Source organism: Polyodon spathula, chromosome 11, assembly GCF_017654505.1.
Source record: "Polyodon spathula isolate WHYD16114869_AA chromosome 11, ASM1765450v1, whole genome shotgun sequence".
NCBI classification, from domain to species: domain Eukaryota; kingdom Metazoa; phylum Chordata; class Actinopteri; order Acipenseriformes; family Polyodontidae; genus Polyodon; species Polyodon spathula.
Genome location: NC_054544.1, coordinates 30691428 through 30714390, shown reverse-complemented (window position 1 = coordinate 30714390; position 22963 = coordinate 30691428). Strand labels below are relative to the sequence as shown.

The 22963-nt window shown below is 38.8% G+C and overlaps 1 protein-coding gene across 1 annotated transcript in view; it reads left to right on the top strand.

Annotated features, from left to right (window-relative positions):
- The first annotated feature begins 484 nt into the window (after positions 1-484).
- Positions 485-22963, top strand: part of LOC121323174 (ephrin type-A receptor 4-like) — a 46523-nt gene continuing 24044 nt past the window's right edge. Inside the window, exons 1-4 of the mRNA XM_041264054.1 lie at positions 485-708; positions 2384-2451; positions 4487-5150; positions 22464-22619. Of these exons, the coding sequence (XP_041119988.1) occupies positions 621-708; positions 2384-2451; positions 4487-5150; positions 22464-22619 (976 nt within the window). The 5' untranslated portion in view covers positions 485-620. The remainder of the gene's footprint in view (positions 709-2383; positions 2452-4486; positions 5151-22463; positions 22620-22963) is intronic.

Genomic DNA, 22963 nt, shown 5'->3' with positions numbered 1-22963 from the left:
TAAATCGGCTGGATTTGTATATTGTCTGCAATACAAAATGATATTCCTAATTTCTAACGGCTGGTGCACCACTGTTCAGACAGGTTTTCAACAGTCCCCTATGCATTGTGACAATCTAAAATCAAACATGTGGACTAAAGCATAACTGACGGAGCAAAATAAAAAAATAAAAAAACGAGAACAAAAAGACTTGAAAAATTAACAATTAACTCGATTGAATTGATTTAGAGTTTCGGTCTACAAAACTATAATCTACAAATTAAAGCAATCGTTACATAAGGCTCTCCTCTGCAAATACACGTGTCCACAGGAAGAGATAGCCCTGTTCTAGTTGGAGTATTGATGACTGCAAAGGGCTTGGATTACGATCCTTAGAATGTTTATTGCGACCGGTCGAGCTGATAGACAAGGGGAGGGGTCCAGTTAATGATTAGATGGGTTTTGTGGGGATTGACAGACGCGTCACAGGGTTAGAAACGCCCCTTGACAATGTCTCCACAGTTTACTGCGCTGCACCTTCAATAACTTATTCCATTGGGAAAGACATAGAGCTGGATCTGTGTAGTACGAAGAGAAAAAGCAAAACACACGCAGAAGAAACCCAGGAGTCAAGGAGAGATATGGCTTGGATGTTATACTTTACGACCTGTCTTCTAGTTGGGATTTCTTCATTTGTTTGCCCCGCACGGATCTATCCACCCAATGAAGGTAAGTGTCGTTTCTAGGAGTTTGTTCACCTCGGGCATGGGAGTTGATATTTCCGTGGCCGTGATCCCCGCTGATTGCCGTGGTAACTCCGGGCAGATTGACGGAAGGATAAAGTTCAACGCTACACGTTTGAATAGCTGATATATCTCTTTGATTTTCCCAGCAAGTAAACGTGCATCATTTATTTATTTGTTTATTTATTTATTTTAAATGACATTTAGGACAGATGGACATCACTTTTCATCACCGCACCAGCGCCTGTATTTTGGGGGATCGTCAGTTTTTAGCAGCGCATGGATAGCAATCGGATGATAAACTACAGTTGCACTTGTAGCCTACACTAACCACACATACGAAGCTTTGAGTTTTTCTACAAATACGCAATTTGCAAAAGTCACAGTACAGTACTGAAGTACAGGTATTCATTATTAACCAATCCATTTGAATAATTGATTATCACACATTCCACTGACATCAACGTGCACTCTTAAGTTATACCGGCTTTACAGTGCGTTTTGCATATATATATATATATATATATATATATATATATATATATATATATATATATATATATATATATACACACACACACACACACATATATATATATATATATATATATATATATATATATATATATATATATATATATATATATGTATGTGTGTGTGTGTGTGTGTGTGTGTGTCTGTGTATTGGAAATTTGATTTTAAAATGTAATAGATTGACTGCAACAAAGTACTATATCTAATCTTAATTAAAGTTAGCCTATCCTCGTTGTTTCGTGTTAATTATGCGTTGAAAATAAATACAATTTTATTTCTGTGTTAAAACTACAGTTAAGAAATGTGTCCACCGCATTTTTATTTATCTGTTTATTTATTTATTTATTTAACGAACGTTGATAATCGACTTGATGAAAATGTCAACATGTATTAAGAAAAAAAAAAAAAAAAAAAAACTATAAATTTGGGGTCCAACATTCAAGTCACGTTTTATTTTCCTTTCTTCGGTTTACACATGCCAAGACTTTTAAATCCTTATTACATAAAACGACGTGGATATTATCATTATTTATTTATTTATTTATTTATTTATTTTTCTGAGGCAACAAATTTACAATAGCAAATAAAAATCCCAAGGCGCCCAAAATATTTTGAAACCTGTGTGCTAAAGTAAAGTCTGCTGCTGGCTGCTCTACCATTGTTTCAGCACTCGTTCCAAGTTTTATATTGTCGCCTGCAGACCTAAGGGAAGTTCAATAGGCGAAGTTATTCTGTAAATACATTTCGCTAAAGCGATATTATTATTATCATTCATTATTATTATTATTATTATTATTATTATTATTATTATTATTATTATTGCCTTTTAAAATGCATGTACAGTACAGCCTCTAATGTTATTTCTGTATTTGTTAATGCGGACAACCAATGTGAGTAATTGGAGAAACAAATACAAAAAGTAACCATAACCATGCCGTTTTTAAACAATTTTATGTTAACGTGCGATCCTCAGAAAGAATATATTGCCAATTAACTCTCGTCAAATGTAACTTTCTAGTAACGAGACTGCTTCTAAATCTATTCTTAAAACATAAATAGTGAAATGATGAAATTGTGTAGTATTATCCTGTCCATTTGCCTTAAGCTTGCTTCTCTCTTTTTCTCAGTAACGTTGCTGGATTCCAGGTCAGTGCAGGGGGAGCTTGGATGGGTAGCTAGCCCCACAGAAGGAGGAGTAAGTACTGTACTTAACAATTCTAAAAATGTGTGAAAAATAGTAATTGCTGCTCTCTTCGCAATGGTTAGATTGATCAAACAGATTGTGATAAAAGCGTCACGGCCGTGAAGTGAATAGTCCTTTGCCGGGCAAACTTTACACTGCCTCTCTGAAAGCGACAGGGAGAAAGCGATTTGCAAATCAGAATCGCATAGCGGAGAAAAGAAGGGGATTTGTTATTGCGAGAGGAGTGATTTTAAAAAATGATAGGGAATATGAGCTGGGTGAAAAAAGCGGTATGGGCAGGTCTAATTAGTATATCTGTGGAAGCCCCGATAAGGTAGCATATAGTGTGCAACTGTTCTGCTTACAGACCCAATGAATACAGTAACCAAATACAACCCTGAGGTGTGCCTTGATTTAACACAGGCTTAGGTGATCCCTGTTCATAGTTTAAGAGTAAATAGTACAGGTAGTGTAACCTTTATGTCTTTAAAATATGAAGGGAAAAAAAGTATTGCATACAAACTAAATTATAGGCAGTCCACAGCTTAAAACAGTTTGAAACATGTATGCATTGCTTTTAAAGCACTTCCTACATCTTTCATTCATAAACAAGGGAGCAGAAGAAATAGAGCATTAAAAAGAAATACACCAAATTGGTGAAGGGTCTGAGCCCATCTCTATTTGTTCAGTATTCTGTACAGAGTCTTGAATTAGAACACAGCATTGTCTGGCCCTTTTGTTGGTTCCTCCCCTGAACTTGGCTGTAGTTCCAGTTTGTGCTGGGCCTGTGCACACTATGCTGTCCCCAGAGCTACTTTATCCCTGGCAGGAGTGATTGACAGGCCCCTAGCAGTGTGGACAGCACGCATTCAGCCCTGATTGCAAGCAATTGCCCTTATTCACAGACAATTGGGAAAGGTGCAGCTTTATCTTGGCGAATGCCAGGCTTCCCTTCATTCTGCACCCGCATTGGTTTAGACAGATTCTTTTCTTTTTTTTTTTTGATTATTTCACCTCAGGGGGATCTCAGTGCAGATTATAAATTATTAGAACTGGTTAATGAGCAAATAACCAAACGGTTTGATTAATAACATATTCCCATTCTGACATGCAAAGGACTTTTTAACCGGGGGCCCTGTTTAATTTAGAGCAGGGAAGTGTCTTTTCTGCTGCAGTATGATTTCATTAATACTCTCTCGAAGTGAGCACTATTTTTAAACCCACTGTGAAAAATGTAACAGTACATAGTCTGTCTGCATTGCTTGGCTTCAAAAGATTGTTCTTTCTTCATTCCAGTGCAGTAGTTATCTTTTAAATTTTAAGCACAACAAAATCACACACAATACAAACATCCACAATTCCCTTTTGTACCTTTTTTGGGGGGTTTACTTGATAACCTAGCTTGCTAGCTTATTTAGCATTTCGGTGTGAATAAGACAACAGGGCCCCTTGGTTTAAATGTTTACTGATCGTGATACTGTTCTGAGAGGCTTTGAGATGGACGTGACAGATTGCAGTTGTTGGCGCTTCTCCGACAGGCAATATCCTTTCAAACAGTTTTAAATTAGAGGAGCCTTTTATATTTGCTAACAAGATATTGTGTTTTACTCTTATAGATGTGTTACTAGAGTTTATCCTCCCTAGGTATTGATTTTTATATTCCCTAGTATCAATAAGCAAGCACCAAGATGTTGTCTGCTTAACACCAGGATTCAGTGGTGCTAACTACCCTAGAATGAATAAGTGGGTGCATCCACTATGCATTAGTTTAAAACAAAGCAAAGTACAGGGGTTCTCAGTGACACAAGCACACCAAAGTTCAGAGCTCTTGTTCATCTATATGCAACAAATAAATAAAAAGAAAACATTTCAATACAGAGAGAATTCAATTCTAAATCACATGCACACATAATTGTAAATTTTTCTAGCCACTGCTTAAGCCCACATACACAAGTTCACAGGCTTGTGCCTATTTTATACAAGGCCTTGGTATTGTTATTCATCATTCTGCCCATCTAACACCTAACCTGTTTTTATTGGTTTTCAGTGGGAGGAAGTAAGCATTATGGATGAGAAAAACATACCTATTCGCACATACCAGGTATGCAACGTGATGGAACAGAGTCAAAACAACTGGCTGCGGACTGATTGGATCCCCCGTGGGGGAGCCCAGCGAGTGTATATTGAAATAAAGTTCACTCTCCGGGATTGCAACAGCCTGCCCGGTGTCACCGGGACTTGCAAAGAGACATTCAATCTTTACTACTACGAGTCCAACAACGATAAAGAGCGCTACATCCGGGAGAACCAGTTTGGGAAGATTGACACCATCGCGGCTGACGAGAGTTTCACGCAGGTGGACATCGGGGATCGGATCATGAAGTTGAACACGGAGGTGCGGGGCGTGGGGCCATTGACCAGGAAGGGTTTTTACTTGGCGTTTCAGGACGTGGGGGCTTGCATCGCTCTGGTTTCGGTGCGCGTGTTTTACAAAAAGTGCCCCCTGACTGTGCGCAACCTGGCGCAGTTCCCCGACACCATCACAGGGGCTGACACGTCATCGCTAGTGGAAGTGCGGGGCTCCTGCGTCAACAACTCAGAGGAGAAAGATGTGCCGAAAATGTACTGTGGCGCGGACGGGGAGTGGCTGGTGCCCATCGGTAATTGCCTGTGCAACCCTGGCTACGAGGAACGCAGCGGAGAGTGTCAAGGTGGGTTTATCACTGGTCAGTTATTGATTTCTTTATTTGTTTGTTTTTTACTTGTTTGAAGGCCGCATATTATTGAATCTGTGATGAAGGTAAGTAGACTAAAGCCCAGTAATTATTTGCCCCTTTGGGATGGGACAAATGAGACAGCGGAGACTAATGAACAATTCACACAGCTCCAGGTGGCTTCTGCTAAGCTTGCCTAATCCTGACAGAACAAGCGCTAGGAGGCTGCAGCAGGCTGACATCTATTGTCTGGTTTTAGTTCATTAAAAAAATTAATAAATAAATTAAAAAGCCATGCAAAATGGAGAGCTCTCTGTACCTATAGTGTTTTAATCATTTGCTGTTTTTGCTAAAGACATTATTAGCCAGAGGGGCTGGAACACTTATGTAAGGTGAGAAATAACAGCTACAATGTATTCTTAATCTAGATTGAAAGCATATGATGATTTTATTTTTTTATTTTTTTTTATTTTAAATTCTACAAATTAATCTACTGCTAATTTCAGTCCCTGTGTCATTCAGCTGTATTCAGTAATTAAATGCTGTATTTCAAAGACACAATTAGCTTGTAATTTACAGATTCTACATTAGGTTACTAAAAAAAAGAAAAAAAAACAACAGTCAAAAATAAAAAGCTTTTTCTTTTTTTTTTTTTTTAAAGTCTTCTAGCTTTTCTGTCAGTTACAAGTAATATATGGAAAATCAATAAGACAATTGCAAAAAAATGCTGTTTACTGCTAATGGCCTAAGTTAAAGTTACATTATAGGCTTGGAAATATGATTGTAGTTCAAAACACAGGGAATTTTTTTGGACGAAGGGAAATGTGTTTCTCCGTGGTAAAGGTTCTCGCTCCAGCGTTGAGTTTTCACAGTGAATTATAAAGGATTCTAGTCAACTTTTCAAGCATATACTTATTACTTCAACTAATTGATTTAATGATAAGTAACATCTATACTCCCACCTGATTATGACATTGTGGTATTATCAGGGTGAAACCTTGTAATCAGTTAGTTTTATTGCAGTGGTCTGTGTTCCTTGGGGTTCAGTGCTGGTTTACTAATGGGACCCTGAACACATCACTTTCTTTTTTTGGGGGGTGTCCAGTCTTGGTAAACTAATTGCAGGACAAATACCTTGTAATTGAAAAGGGGTTGTTAGTATTTTGTTGCTGGTGAGCTATTCCTACAGTACAGATGTCAGGACAGCTTCAGAGTGCATCTCAAGAATGTGTTCTCGAACATCACCAGCCAATCGCAGTGTATCTCACTGGCCAGGTCCATCCTATTTTGTATTTTTTACTGCATTTTCTCAAGGAGAACTTCGAGTGAGCTCGTAAGTTATGGAAACAGAAGCTCTTTTCAAGTGGAGAATCTGAAGGGGACAAAAGTACCAGCAAAGCTTGGTTACTTTCTACATTTGAGTTTGTGTCATGAATTGGAATGCACTGTTTTACTAGGTAGCATTAACTCCATTGTAAGACTCTGCAAGAATTTCTCCTTGTTATCTGGGATATTTAAAACAGGTATCTGTTTTGTACTGTTCATGGCATTGCTTTATCTTTTATCTTGCTTTTCTCTACAGCGATAATAAACATGTATTAGGTGCAGCACATATTGCTCCAGGGCTTTAAAAAAACAACTACAGTGTGCATCAAACATTGTCTCATCATACAGAACCGTAGGGAACGTCAACGTTTGTCATTTAATTCTCTCGTATTTTGAAAGACCAGCTCATTTAAAACTCATAATGAGCAATAGCCTGAATGACCTGTGGTAAATCAAACCATTTCCAGAGCTCTCAGCGATGTGTGCTAAGGGGGTTAAAGGTTGTTTTTTGTCCCAGCCTGAAAAGCAATGATTATCTTTTTAATATTTCCATATGCAACTAGTTGTGAGAGGCTTGGCAAATAGAACAGTTCACTTTCAATGTGCTGGAAGTGACAAGACATCACAACAGGGAGCCCCAAGCCCTGCAAAGCCTATTGAAACAACACTGACCAGGGCTCCAGTCGTTATCAATAGGACCCACCCCTATTGTTTGGCCATAGGAGAACGCTAGCGGGACAAATACGGGAGAAGGTCAAAGGTGCCCAACATCCTCATCCATCTTCCTCCTGTCAGAGGAGGTCAGAGTGAAGATTGATTAAGATCTCAAGGTTTGACAAAGGCCGGGCTGGCTGGAGAGACAGGGGCCGCTAGGGGAGGAGTTTCTGTTGCCTGCTCCAGCGCTGGTCATCTGTTGGGGTCTCTGGGACTGCAGGATACAGAACTGCACTCCCTCTTGCAGTTGTCACCTCCAGTGGGACGTGTTAATGGCTGCAAAGAACTGGGAGGCTTGTCAGCTTGTTCAAGGTGGCAGACGCCATTGTCCAAGACAGCTGCACTAACGTGGTCCCCCCAACCCCACAAAAAAACGCTGTCCCATAACAAAACTAACGAGCCACCGAAGAGTTTTCAAAACCTGTTGAGCAGTTTAAGTGTCAAAGAAACGGGTCGCTAGATGGGTATGACTTTAACTGCCAGTCTAGAGCTAGATCTTTCAGTACGAGATACTGTAACAGACATCATCAACATATAACCTGTGTTTTGTTTTTGGAGTGCGGCACAGAGCCGGTTAAAAGAATGTTTAAACAGACATAATTTCTATAGTCCTTTCATATTTGGAGTTTCTTATCAAAAAACAAAAAAGATAGAGAACTGCTTCCCTAAGAAATAATCACTTGAATGATGTATTAGCTTTTATCTCCTGTATGTTGAAGCGTGACTGTGATCACCAAGGTTCACTGCTAGTATCTTTTTCGATGCCCAAAGTTTTATGGAGACTGTTGAGCTGTTCGTCCTTTGAGCTTGAAAGGAAGAATCCAATGTAATTAACCAGGGCACCCAGGTCCAGGATCCTTGAAAATATTATATACAGTGCAGGAAAATAATTTCACACTTAATGTTCACAAACATTATTTGCCAGATTAATATGTCTTGTTTTATATGTCCAAGTTCATATCTGCTGATGGGTTTATGTAGAATTAATTCCCGGCAAGTTAATCAATTTAAATCAAGACAACTAATACAAAACAGCAAAACAATTAGGCTATTATTATATTACAATAAGCCGGATGCCACATTAAATACCTTGATAAACATTACCAAAACCCTGCTTTTCCCCTTGAGTTTGACTTTTCCCCAATATCCGATTGTACCATTCTTTTTTTCATATATACTCAAGTGCTTTTTTGTTTTGTTTTCGGTGAGCAGGTGAAATCCCATCCTCTTTTATTACTCTGAAATAATGGCTGCCCTTGCCAAAATGTGCTTTGTTATGAATATTCAAACCCTGTTACAGCTCCATGGGAACGAAGTATGTTGATTCCCATCACGATCCCACTTGCTGGTTATGAGACTCTTTCCCTCTAAATGGGGATTGTCAGCTGTCCGGAAAAGTTTTGCCCTTCGTTCCGAGCAGATTCCTCATTTGCATCCACTGTATAAACCCACATTCAAACTAGCACGCCCCTATCCGCATTCACAATGAAGATACGAGCTTCCTTTGGAATCCAACCCCATGCTCCTGGTGATTTGGATTTCATGCAGATTTATTCTGGTCTGATTCAACTGCTGTTTAAGAGATGCATATTTCGGGCTGCATCTCATTGCCAGCGTCTGCCACAATCCCTAAAAGTAGAGTGTAAATGTATGTTCATGTTGCATTTTGCATTCAAATACCTGTTTTTCTGTCTCAGACCAGTTGCATCCTGAATGACGCTGAAAGAATTGTGACAGCATTCATCCAAGTTTTTGATAGATTTGACATGAAAGTTATGCATAGTGTATGTTTATGACCTGTCAGAAGAACAGGGCAGGGGGGGTTAGATAAAGCCAGACTGTGTTTTAATCTGGTTGCATTTTGCTTAGTATTTTATGTAGCAGTTAATATGCTCCACATTTTTTTCCTGCATATGGGATTTGCCTGTGTTGTTTTAAAAAACAAAACAAAAAGGTTTGCACAATACGCTGTAGCTGTTTATTTAAATGTAGCATATCATCCCATTTGTCGGTGTTGTGTGTAAAGCAAACACATTCGTATCCCCACACTGGACCCTCGTGTTCATTGTTGGCCTCATGAAAGCAAATGCTGTGGTTAACCATAATTACAGCTTTGGACAAATGGTCTTTCTAGCAAATAGAAATCTAGGTTACAACTATAAGCCCTATAAGGGAGCCCCTTTTATAAAAACAAAACAAAAATTCATATCTGAAATGTCATCAGGGCTTTAAGGGTGCTTCTATACTTAAAACCACCGTCCAAGTCTTTCTAATGCAGGATAAAATACTCTAGTTTTGCTTCTTGAAGAAGCACTGAGCTGCGGGGACATGGGAAATTGGCATCACTGAGCAGTAGGGATCCACACACATATTTCTAGGCCCCTTTCTCATTTTGTTCATATGTCCTTTACGTTCTGGGTCCACAACCTTTTAACCTGCTTCCGCTGCTTTCTCCCCAGAAGCTGTCCACTCAAGTGGCAAGGGCTGCTTTGACGGGAGGCCCCCCAGCTGTTCAGCATTTGTCTCGTTCTCATGTCGCTCCATTGGTTCTTAGTCTGGCTCGCTTCTCAGAGATCAGTGGGTTAACGGAAAACTGTGTATTTCACTTATTGATGATTCGAAAAAGGCAGTTACCTGTGGGTGAACGTTAGAGAGCCCCCAGTGGCAGCAACACGAACTGCATTTGATGTGTCGGACTTACTGGTAATATTTATATAGACGGCTGCACGTACCAGACCACTTGCAGTATGTCTTATTGTACTTTCAATGTCACAGCAGCTACTTTGAACAATGATCAAGATTGTCGCTAGCTGTTGTCAAGTAGGAGAAAGTGCCTATGGAATTGAATAATCAGATTATTGTTGTAGTGCAGATTGTATAATGAATGTTAATGTCAGTAATTAATTGGTATTGCTTCATCTGGGTTTTGAGTTGCTAATCTACAAGCCTGTTCATATCGATAATTGGCCCAGAGTGTGATTTAGGAGAAGGGCCAGAAACAACAATAACAACAAAAGAAAATATCTAAACCGTGTACGAGTTAATATACCTAGTTAACCTTCCTGTAGGAATTATGCTTTATTTTAAATATAGTTGTCAAAAACTAGGTTTACATTGGAAATTATAAATACATGATTAAACCAAGAGATCTGTGTAAAACAAAATGATGTTCTGTATACCTCTGCACCTGTACCTCACACATTCTAATGTCTGTTAGTAACTCAAATGTAACTACACTTGAGTGAACAGGAGATGTCGTATTGAGTTAATACCAAGCATCAATCATGGTGTTCCATACTTTTCACATTAAACTCTCCCCCTGACATTCATTCATCCTGAGCAGACGCTTGTTTTAGAGTGTGACCAATATGTTTAACTGCGGATATGTTATGCTTTGGCTAGTCTGCCAGAAAAGCGCAGAGCTATTTTTAACTTGTTCAGCTGTAGCGATCTCTATTCTTTTCCTTGTGTCTACAGAGATTCCTAACTAACCTTTCCCTTAATTGGGTTACCACAGTTGAATGTCCTGCTAATACACTAAACTCAACCGATCAATAACAATAGATTTTATTTTTCTTTTTTCTGTCAACGGTGCATGTTTAACAAATACTTTCCCTGACAAATTGTGACAATAGCGCTCCCCCTGAAGGAACCCCTGTAGGTTTATATTTCTCCCAGGTCTTCATTCTCATTTTCCTAATTGAAAGTGCTCAATGTAGTATCTGCTGCTGAAGTTGATGTCTTGAGTTCTGCCTGCTCTGTGAATCAGTGCACTCTTCTGTCGAAAAAAAAATAATAAAATAAACTACATTCCCACTTTGAAAAGGGCTACCCTTTGAAGCCAGACTGAGAGAGTGATTAAAGCAGTCACCAAGCAAATTAGCATGTCAAAAGCCCTGAATCAATACCATTTTTTTCTCTTTCTCTCTCTTTTTCTCTTTCTCTCTCTCTCTCTCGCTCTCTCTCTCTCTTGACGTATGCTGGTTTTAGTTGGTTTGGGAGCTCCAGGAAGGTTCTGACAGCTGGGCCAATGAGCAGAAAGATATTGTCAATAGCGGCGGGCTACACAGACAGCTTGATCTAGTGCAAAGTGCTAAGCCAAGAAAAGGCTATATTAGTTCATTTGGAATCGACAGCCACAGGTCATCCTTTTGCTTATGGAGATGATTAGGGTGGGAGGAAAAAACATTCTATGAATGTAAAACTAGGAACAGAAAAATCCTTTAAAAACAAAAAACAACAGCAACGTCAGCTTGCTAGAAATCTCGTTCTGTTACCGTGTCTTCCCTGATTTATTCTCTTGTCATTTCCCTTGGGAAATGCGTGCAGAAAACAAGATTAATATCCGGGAAACCTTGGAAATTATTTATTTTTTATTTCAACTGCAATTCCACGGATGACAAATACGGCATATTCTTTTTTTCACTTTAAAGGCTCCTGCTACCTACTTTTGCAGTTATTTCATTAACACAAAGAGAAGGCTATTTGCATTAGAACCCTGTCTGCAGATCATTACTTTATTTACAGCATACGCTGATTGCAAGCTAGTTAACAAGTGGTTCTGTTTCATTGCCTTGATTTTATCAAAGCTGACTAAATCCGAATAGGCTGTAGGTGGTCTTTTACACAGTGAAATCCCCAAAGAATCAAAGGCTTCGCTGTAAATCAGACTCCCAATTTATAGAAAAAGAAAGAAAAAAAGAAAACTAATCTGATCAGCTAACGTTTCAACTGGATGCACATTTTAATAAGAAAAGACTTTAATCAGAGGGACCTTGCTTAGACAGGCTGCATAACTTACTTCAGTAAATAAGATATACAGACAATTATTTCTGGCTTACTTTATCTGGTGGGGTAAAGCAATTACGTAAACAGTTTGCACAGTGCTAAAAGTATTCAGTTGAAGGTTTAATTTGCAATTAATTCAGCTGGAGAGTAATTAAGCTTTATAATATCACATCCTTTATCTTTTGTAATGCAAGGCATGTTTTTTGAGTTAATCTTGACATTATGTACAAAAGAAAAGCACGCCTTTTTGGAGATAAAGTAAAAGGCTTAGAAACTCCAGAATCTGTTTCATTTGTAGTCATCAAGACAATTGCACTAAGATTGTCTTTTATTTTAAAAAAATGTCATTGCTTAAAGAGCATCAGATCATCAAAGAATGAGCTCTTTCATCCCAAATCCTTGGACTTTCCAATTAACAACTAGCCCATCCCTTTACTGAAAGTGAAGTACGGCTTATGAATACAAATCCAACAGCTTTTCAAAGAAGGCATTTGATCTTGTAGAGATGATGAAGGAGGTTAGAGGAGGATGCTTACCAGGGTATCCTTATAACAATTGCATTATAAGTCATAACCCCACTTTAAGAGAAATCATTATATAGTGGTGTCAAAGCACTCATTCAGAGAAAATTACATTGACCATTTTTACATTTTACCACCATTGATTTGAAGAGATGGCTGGTAAGTTGAAAACCAATGACTTCTATTTCCTAGTAACTTTAACCAAGAGGTAATTCAACTAAGAAAAACTGATCCATGTATGACACATTTCTGTAACCTACACAAGTTAGACATTTGTGCTTTGTGGCTATAAAACCTTGCTCGTTATAACTGAAAGCCATTAACCATTATACCGTGTTTCAGGTTCAAGCTTGGTAGAGCAGGGGTTAATGACAGCAATTTGGCCTAACAGCTGACACAGTTTCAATGAGATTTTATTTTCATTCAGATGGATGATCTCAGGGCTTTTAAAGATGAGTAATGTTTAATACAGTATTGTCGCAGCATAGAGCATTCACCGGTCAAAGTACAATAACTGGATTTCCTTTAAACTGTCAACGATATACAGCAGCTAAACAGCAGGATTACATACATATTGCACAAAGAGGGCTTTTTCGACCCCAGCACAAATAAAAGGGACGTTACAATATAAAATAAAATGCAATGTAAGTGTAAGTGAGAAACAGATAGGAAACAGTTGTAATTGTACAAAGGGTAATTATCATTTTTTCAGCACAGTTAAAAACAGGGGCCAGTATCTCATGTACAATATTGCTAAGTCATTATTGCACACAGTAAATGAGTATTGGTATGGATATGTATCTGCAGATCCCTTGCGTGTGTGTGTTGGGGGGAGGAGGCACGCAGGTTTTGAACATTGCCCTTCCTTTTGCCTTCCCTTATCAAATGGGTAGATCTCAAATACTCACAATACAAGTATAGCTACAGATTACTTTAACTGTGGTGCAAAGCAGAACAATATCTTGAATCCCTTCCAGTTGGTGAACAGCTAAAGAAGAATTAAAGCTGAGGTGCATTCGTGCGTGCGTGCGTGCATGCGCGCGCATCAGAGAGGTTTAAGAGCTGTTCAAGATGCAAATCCTGTTCTTCAGTGGTGTCATTGGCAGGGCAATTGCCTATGCAAGATGTTTTGCATCACTGTCACACATGTCCTGCAATCTACAAACATGAATAATTGCACGGGAGATCGCCAACTTCTCCAGCTTTCCTTCCTAATTATTGCTCATTTTTATGGGAAGTCTTTGTTAGTTTGCAGAAGTGACACTCAAGTTTTATGGAGGCTTTTGTTCAGTTGATGTCTTTGCAGCCAGTGTGGTCTTTAAGATATTAAAGGAATAGCTCATGAAAAGATCTTGTAGTGGTGGGTGTGTTTTTAAAATGTATAAATCGTTTGGTTAAAAAAAGTACACTGATGGAAGGTGCTAGTTGAAATTTGTCTACATTAAGAAGTTCAAACAATTCAGATATGCCCTGCTATTTTTTCTGAAAAGGTTTTAGAAAGTGTAGCAGACGAATAGCCCTCCTTGGTTCGCTTGCTTCCAAATTCCTGTAGTGATCTATGCATTGCAACACTGAACCGCATTCACCCCCTCACTCCCCACCCCCTTAGTAAGCTCACCTGCCCAAAGCCACCCACTTCAGATCAGGGAAAGGTATGCTTGCTAACTTTTGGATAATATCTGTAATCTGCTTGTGATCACAGCATCTACAAGTTTTGACAGAGGCCGATGTGTTTTGCATGTGATGAATAGGTGGCCTGGTCTTATTAGAGCGAACACCAGATTTCTATTCGAGCCCAGAGATAAGAGGGGCTTGTATTACAGTTTTTTACAATTGATTAGGCTCATTTTTCAGTACAGTGTTTCAATGTGCATAACTCCTAACACAAGATAATGAACTGCTCATTTTGGGGTCAAAATCCCATGCAGAATGCAAAATAAATACTACTGTGTCAAATGAGATAAATACATCATGCAAAAGCAAACCAAAACATCAGATGCTTTGATCACTGAAGTTTAATCCATTGAAGCACTGCTAAATAAAACATCCATTAGCAAATAATGCTGTCAAACACAAAATAATTCAAATCAAAACAAAGTCTAAAAGTGTCATTTGCTCATATTCAATGAGCAAAATTATAGCAACCTACAGAATAAAACATATTATAAATAATGTACAGTAAGCATTCAGTGATATTCTACACAATTGTATCAAGATTTTGATTTCCATTACATAAGAGTAGATGTTGAACTTCATGCTGATTTGAACTCGGGTCTCGCCAAGATAAGCACAAACTAAGACGTAGCTTTGCAGTAAACGAATGTGATCCATTTGCATCTCCATCCATTTCCGTTGTTTTCCATCTGATGATATATATATCCTTCTGTCTGGTGTTGATTGCTGAAGTGTAATGCTGGCTTCAGGGATCAGCTCATTTTGCCTCCCCAGCGCATCAGCACACACAACGTCTGCGATGCTGGCTCGGGGGATCAACCCAATGCGGTCTCCCCAGCGCATCAGCATGACAGCCGTCTGGATTGAGCTAAGTAGGGTACATCTCTGAGGTCTTCAATTGGGCACCTTCCATGCTCGGTGTTTCGTTGACTAGCCCACGACATCTCAAGAGGGCTCAGCAGTGATTCTGACATTCCAGCATCACCCCCCTCTATCCCCCACTCAGCTCAGCCCAGCTTACTTACCTGTACATCAGCATTGCTTTCTTTCTGTTGTGCTTGAGATCCCCACCCAGAATCTTTCCGTCTCAACCACAGCTAGTTGCTGCTTCAGATAAGTTCTTCACTGTGCGACGCAACTCTTGGCACTGAACCCGACATCTCTGTGAAACCCGGTTGTAGAGTGTGCCACAAATCCTCGACAACCCACCTCCACTGGGTAAACTTGGACTCTCCATCCTCGCTGCTCCACTTCTGCAGCTAGTTGAGCATACTGAAGTTTCTTCCTCTTATACGCCTCATCCACAGTATCTTCCCATGGCACTGTTAACAGATGAACTAGGCATGCTGATCCAGACCACAAGACAATGTCTCGTCGAAGGTTAGTGGTGGCAATCTCAGGTGGAAAAATAAGCCGTTGACTAACATCTGCCAGCATCTTCCAGTCTCTAGCAGCTTCCAGCTGTCCTGGGGGAGGCTTGGTTTTAACACCTTTTCTTGGTGGTAGCTCTCCTGGATGGAGGAATATTGTTTTTTGTGTGTAATGCTTTGATGGAACATAATATCTCAGATTCGAAGGGCAGCCTTAGCATCTTCCACAGCTTTCTTTGCCGTCCGTTTTCTTCCAGTTTTCAACACAGGTGCTGCCTCTCCTTACGCATTTGTTGCGTGAATCTACTAATGTCATTTCCAGTCGGACTTTGGCGCACTTAAACTCCTCAGAGCAGAGATTGGTAGCTGCAGTATTCCTTTTCCATAAAGCCCCACTCTGCTGAGGCAGCGTGGAACTCCCAACCATTTCCTGATGTATGAACTGATTAAAGCTTCCAGCTTCTCAACTGTTATCAAGAAAACTTCGTACACAGTCAGTGGCCACAGCAGTCTTGGCAGTAGACCAAACTGAAAGCACCAGAGTTTCAGTTTGCCTGGTAAAGCGCTGCTGTCTATGCTCTTCAACCCTTCCACTGCTTGTTGTCTAACTTCTCCCACACAAACTGTGTCCTTTAGATCCCCGTCGTACCATCTCCCTAGACTTTTCACTGGCTTCTCGGACACCGTTGGTATTGCCTCACCATTAATGTATACCCTTTTATCTGCTACTTTATCTTTAATTATATAGATGCTCCTTGATTTAGTGGGCTTGAGTTGCATTCATGCCCATTCAGTGTTATTGGTTAATTTGCCCAATAACCGATTAGTGGAGGCTACTGTTGTAGTCATTGTTGTCAAGTCATCCATGTATGCTCGAATTGGTGGCAGTCGCATTCCAGACTACCAGTTTTGATGCCCTAATAATTACTTCCATTGCCATGATAAAAGCCAGTGGAGAAATGGTACATCCATTGGACAGCTACATATCATGTATACATAGCTACATCCATTGGACTGCTACATATCGTATCATGTAGCAGTCCAAAGATGACCAAAACCTAAACTACTGATCAAAACCCTGTATACATTGCAAAATGAATGCAGTGGAGTCAACCATGCAGCAATAAAGACACCAAAAGCAAATATGTCCAAAACATCAGAAACTTTGTTTGAACATTTTCTTTTTAGTCTTTGAAACACAATAACATAAATGAGTCTTACATAACAATCACGAATACTGCTGTTGGGGGGGGAAGAAAAAACAAAGAAAAAAAATCAACAGTAATAGAAAGCTCAGAGCTTTATGTAGTGATGAACTAATTATCAGTTAAGCATTAAGCTGTCTTGCATTCTCACATAGAGAAAGCAATTTGCAATTATGACCCCCAATTGTTACCAGGTGATCAAATAGTTTAGAACTCTACCAGACAAGTGTTAGCATTTGACATAAGTCCTAATGATTGACAGGGCAACTTTATGATTGGAAGAGGTGATTTACAGTTATGCATATTGTATGTTAGCATGGAAAAATGTGTCTAAGTGGTTGCATTTTACCACTCAGTTTGTCATTTTATGTCAAGAGTTGTGCACGTTGGGTCGCTGTATTGAAAAATGAGTCAAAGCAATCGTAAAAAAATATATACGGGTACAACAAAGCTGTTATGAATAGTTTGAAAAGTTAGCTGTGGCACTTGTGGCTAAAGCAGGAGAACCTCACTGGGAATGGAATGTTCCATCTTTTTCTAAGCTTCTCTCTTGATTTCATGAACCCCCCATGCAGGATATTGAGCTCTGTCACCATTGTTTTGGCAGTTCACAAATTTCTTAGCGGCCCCTGTCCAGCTACAAAAGCTTGTTGAAAGTGCTACCTGCGGCCCTGTTGGTTGAAAGCAGGTAACGGGCACCGTCCGTTAAAACACAAAGATCATTCTGTTTGCTTCATGGCATGTAAGTTTAGCCCTGCTACTGATACCGCAACTCTTCCCAGTGCCAGCCTTTCAAGGGGACAATAGCAAGCTTTGTAATGTCACTGTGTTAATAGTTTCAGTCAATTAAGTTTAAATATTGCCCATTCAGGATGGGAACAACCATGAATATGTGTGAATGTGAACATGATAGCTTCATTGGCACCAGCGATAACAGAAAAGTTTGGATTCTACTATGTTTATGGGCAGCTGTGGTTTTCTTTTAAAGAAAAATACATTTTAATTCCAGATGACATCTAGAAGATGATGAATGCAGATTTCATGTTACTTAATTTCAACACAGGCACAGGCACTTGGAACCAGTTGGTGGTTTATTCTTACAAAAAGGAATGGCAAAGAAGTGCTTTTTTGTCACCTACCATTTGCAAGCAGCCATGAGTGCCATGTCCATGCCCTTATGAGCCCTTATGAATCACTAATTATATCTCAGAGAAAGCAAGACCCATTAGCTTACTTTAAGAGGCAGCCCTTGATGGGAGAAGATGCCCTGCCATAGTACAGACTGTTCCTCTATTCTCATTGGACAAGGGGCATTCTTATGCAACTGATTCCAATTTAATACCAGGCCATAAGATTCGCCTTCATCAGCAGCAGCTCATTATTTAAGACCAGTTCAGATCGCTATTGAAAACTGTGCTTGAATCATTTTCAGAGTTGATAGTATCAGTAGGTCTAGTACCTAGCACATTGCAAAGTGAGTATGGATAATCCTCAAGTCTAATTTTTTATTTTTTTTATTTTTTTAATATATTGACCTCAACAACTAGGCTGATACACCAAATAGACATCTCTTGGGACTGATTGTTAACTGTATTTGCTGTCTTATTAAAAAAAAAAAAAAAAAAAAAAAAGAAAATAAATTTGATTTCTAATTGATTTATTGAGTTCGGTGTCAGTCTTTTTAAATGCCGTGCACCACAGTCCAGCTGCAGTTCTGGATTAATCTGCTTAATCATGTACAAATACTGTCAAAGAAGAACGTTCATGCTCATTAATAGTCTGGAAAACGTAAATATAAAGAGGCTTACAAGTCATCAGATTAATCAGCTGGAGTTGAATGGGCTCAGGGATGTACCTGCAAGCTCTTCTGACTCTGAGCCCTTTCATAGCAACCAAACTGTTAGATTAGAAAGAAGAATGCAGGACTTGTCAGTGCCATTTCTTGCATGGCCTTCCTCACCTTGAGTTGTAAAATTGATAATTCTTCTTTCAGAAATCAGTTGTGCAAGATTTTATAAAGATATGTTGATGGACTTGCGAATGCAAATCGCTTTATTATTTCAATGAGATGAGAAGTCACCAAAAAAAACAAAGAAACCTACAAAAAATTCAAGAGACATTTGACAGATCCAGGCTGGAAAGCGGAGTGGTTCCTTTTTGAAATGCCACAAGTGATCAAGTGTTCGTCAGCTTGGTGTAGTGTAGCTGGCATTTTACAATGGTTTGCCAACGAGCTGGCCAGGGGTGCAAATATTCTTTTTTTTTTTTGTATGCATCGGTGCTGTGAACTTGCCTTTCAAACCCCAGATTAGCAAAACCGCCAGGCCTTTATTAAATCTGACAAGGTTCTGGAATGTCTTTTGCAAAATGAATACAGGTATAGCATTACTGAAATAAACGATTTATTATTATTATTATTATTATTATTATTATTATTATTATTATTATTATTATTTTTTGTATTATTACTACTAATATTAATAATAATAATAACAGTAATAACAGTGACAGGTTTAACTGGGCCATATGGTGTGTCAGATGATGTCAGAAGTCATTTGGTTAATTTGACTGCTGTTATTTGGCTTTGATCTCACATCTGAATTTGCTGTTGAAGTGTTTATTTATTTAGGATAACAAGTAAAACAGTGGTAACTGACACTGGGTTCCCCACAACCTGCCAGCATTACTGTCATTACAAACCTGACGGGTGAATCATCCTGAACCACAATAGTTACAGGTTTTCCCAGAAATATGCTTTTATTGCCCAAACCACTCACCCTTGCAGATATCATGATCATGTTATCAGCAATCACTTGTGTATAGGCATCGATAGCATTGTCTTCTAAACAGAGTCCAGGCATATATATATAAAAAATTCACTGGGAAGTTCCTGGTTGCTGTGTATTTCCTTGTGGGTCAGGATCTTCAGATAAAACAGAATCAGACTTTGTTTTGCACTGGTAGCTACTGTGTTGGATTGTTGGACTAGTGTGTGTGTGTATGTGTGTGTGTATTCACACAAGACAATTTTTTAATCAGGTCTAAAGTCTGTTTAAATCTGATAAATTGACACATTTTCTTTTCACAAAACAGACGAAGAAAAGAGTATTTGATTATTTATTTTTTGAATTTCAGGGGAAAAGTGTTGAAAGGCTTTTCAAAATGCTTCTTGGAGCTAGTAGTCTTTGCCAGACATGAATACATTTTAAATTTTTTTGTTTCTCCAAAGTGTCATCCAAAAGGCAAATGAATAGATTTTGGGAAATGTTTTAACAAAGCTTTAAAAAAAAAATACATTGTCCCTTTTTGTTACCAAAGAGGGTAGGATTATTTGCCCTGAATAGCATTAAAGAAGAAAGTAATTACGCCCAGCTAGAATGGCTTAATTTTCAATGGAAATCATCAGTTTAGTCCAGAATCAGCCCCCTCCTCACACTTCCATTATAAAGCATTTGTTCTTGTATTGCCAACGACCCGTGAAGGCATTGTCCCAAGGTATTAGGGTGCCCACTGGTGTGCCTGTTGTATTCATGACAAGAGGGACCAGGGGGAACGATGTTTTTGGTCAAAAGTACTTGCCACTGGGACAGCTGGACTATTATTAAGCTTGGCTGAACATTTTAGACCCATGACAGCTGTACAGTCCCACAGCTCTTCTAAGTGCTAAATACTGTGGGGCAGATAGATAATCAAAGGGGTCTGTGTGAACAACCAGAGACCACAATTAACTTGCACACAGATCTCCTGGCAAAATAAATTATCGAAATAGTGAGGGACTGTTTGGCACAATAAAGACACCCCCACGAAGGTCACAGCCCAGGGTATTTAGAATACAAGTTTTTTTTTGTTTGTTTTTTAGTGTCGGGGGTAAAAAAAAAAAAAAAAAACTCTAGTGTTGGAAGCCTAGAAGGAGAGTATAAAGCAAAAAAAATAAATAATTAATAAACTCTTATAGCCATGGGTAAACCGAGGAAAATTAGTTTGCAGTCATAACTTTAAGAAGATTATTGAGAAGACCCAAGGAAGCCGACTTGCGTTAATCCTCTTACAGGCGCAGCAGTATTATTTAAAACCTAAACAGGAAAAAAAAAATCTGTTCCACCACATCCAATAAAAAGAAGCTCTTTAGCTTTTGAATACTCCTTTTTTATTGTTTGCAGTGCATTCAGGATTTGCTTTCAGGTTCCATTGAAAAAAAAAACCAAAAAAACAAAATGTCCCTGTAATATAATATGAAGAACTCAGAAAATGGTGGTTTCACCGTGAAGCCCTGTATAAACGTATACATATGTTTTTCATTGAGCATTGTATGCTGGTCAAAATGATAGCATTAAGCTATGCTCTTGTGTTGCCAGCCCTGCATTCCCTGATCTGCAAGCTCCAGTATTTGTCAGGGGGCCTCAGGAATTGACTTGTTAGCTGCTGCTGTGTGACTAGCCAAGAGCCTGAATGAAGGTTCCAATAGTTTTTGACAAGTCATAATTTACTGAATCTAGGATCATTATTTATGCAGTGTTCAGTTTCAGAAAATGTTTGAAAAGCCACATTAGCAAGGGTGTTTTTTGATATATTTTTTAGCCCTTAAATCTTAACACTCAGCCCTTGATTCGCAGACATCAGAAATATCCGTGTTTGGCAGCCGTTGCAGCTATACGCCCTGCGATTGTGCAGCTTGACAGACAGATCTTACTCAGCTGGCTGCTTGTTTGTACTCTGGGTCTGGCTACTTTTTTTCTTCTTCTGCACTGCAGAGGACAGGTTTTTCCCTCAATTTGTCTTTCTACCTAGCTTGGTGAAAAAACCAAGAAAAGAAAAACCCTGAACCCCTGTAGAACTTAAGCCAAAAAAAACACCCTGAAATTTTAAACCTAATTTAATTTTGGGCTATCGAAATATCTGAAGTTATAAATGTGTCATGCATGTTACAATTTAATAGTACTAAAAGCAAATAAATTAAACTGTTTTATTTAATACACTGTTTACTTATTCGTCAGCCAATCTGTACCCTCTGCGCTTTCTTTTCTTTCGTTGTGTTATTTTTGTTTTGAATTGTTATTGCATAAAAATGTTATACTTATTATTAAAGTGCTTTCATTTCTGTTGTGTCATGTTATTTTTGTTTTGAATTGTTATTGCACACATTTTTTTTAACTTATTATTCGTCAACTAATAGGCGCCCCCCTCAGGTCAGCACCCTGTGCTGCCGCACTGCTTGCAGCCCCTTAGTACGGCCCTGTGTGTGTGTGTATTTGTCTGTGTGTGTGTATATATATATAAAATTGAATCGCTAGTGTTGCAAGAATGTAATAAAGATCTGAATGTTGTACTTAAGACCAGTTTGCATTTCCTGATAACAACATTCCAGGGATTATTATTGCAGGAAAGAAATTAGCCTTATAATAAAATGCTAAGCAATCAAATGCTAGCTGAGATAGACATTCCCGGTAAGATTTCCTATTGAATAATAACTGTGTCACAGGAGCAATTTAACATGAACCGTACCAAAAAAAAAAAAATCAACTACCGGTTTGTTTGAAAAAGCCAATCAGAGCAGCTTATGCAATATACTGTTTTCCCCCTCCCTTTGAGTTCAGGAACATGTCATGATGTATAAATTCAAGCTGTATAAATAATGCATAATTATTTTTCTTTCTTTCTTTCTTTCTTTCTTTCTTTCTTTCTTTCTTTCTTTCTTTCTTTCTTGTCTGCTAGCTTGTAAAGTCGGTTATTACAGAGCCCTGTCGACTGATGCCAGCTGCTCCAAGTGTCCACAGCACAGCTACTATGTCCGTGAAGGGTCTACGTCTTGCACTTGCGATAAAGGATACTTCAGAGCCGAAACCGATCCTGCTTCTATGCCTTGCACCAGTAAGTTGTACAATTAAAAAAGTATTTTTCTATTTAATTTCTGTTTGCTGTATGTGAATGTCTGCTGTGCTTGTCGCTGCCACCAGAGCGGCGCTGGTGACCTGTTTTTAACTTCCTTTATGCTTGATAATCAGGTGTGCTTTCCTGTTCTTTACCCTCTTTAACTTCTAAATTCTCATTCTAGGTTACATTTAGTAATCACTCAGTGTGCCAGCGAGCTAATGAAGAAGTAAAATACTGCATCAGAGATTCATTCCTCAAGGATAGACTGAGTGGGTTGTAAAATCAAGAATTCATAAGCAAGACTGAACCGAATTAGTAGCAGCGTAGGAAACTGTAGTTTG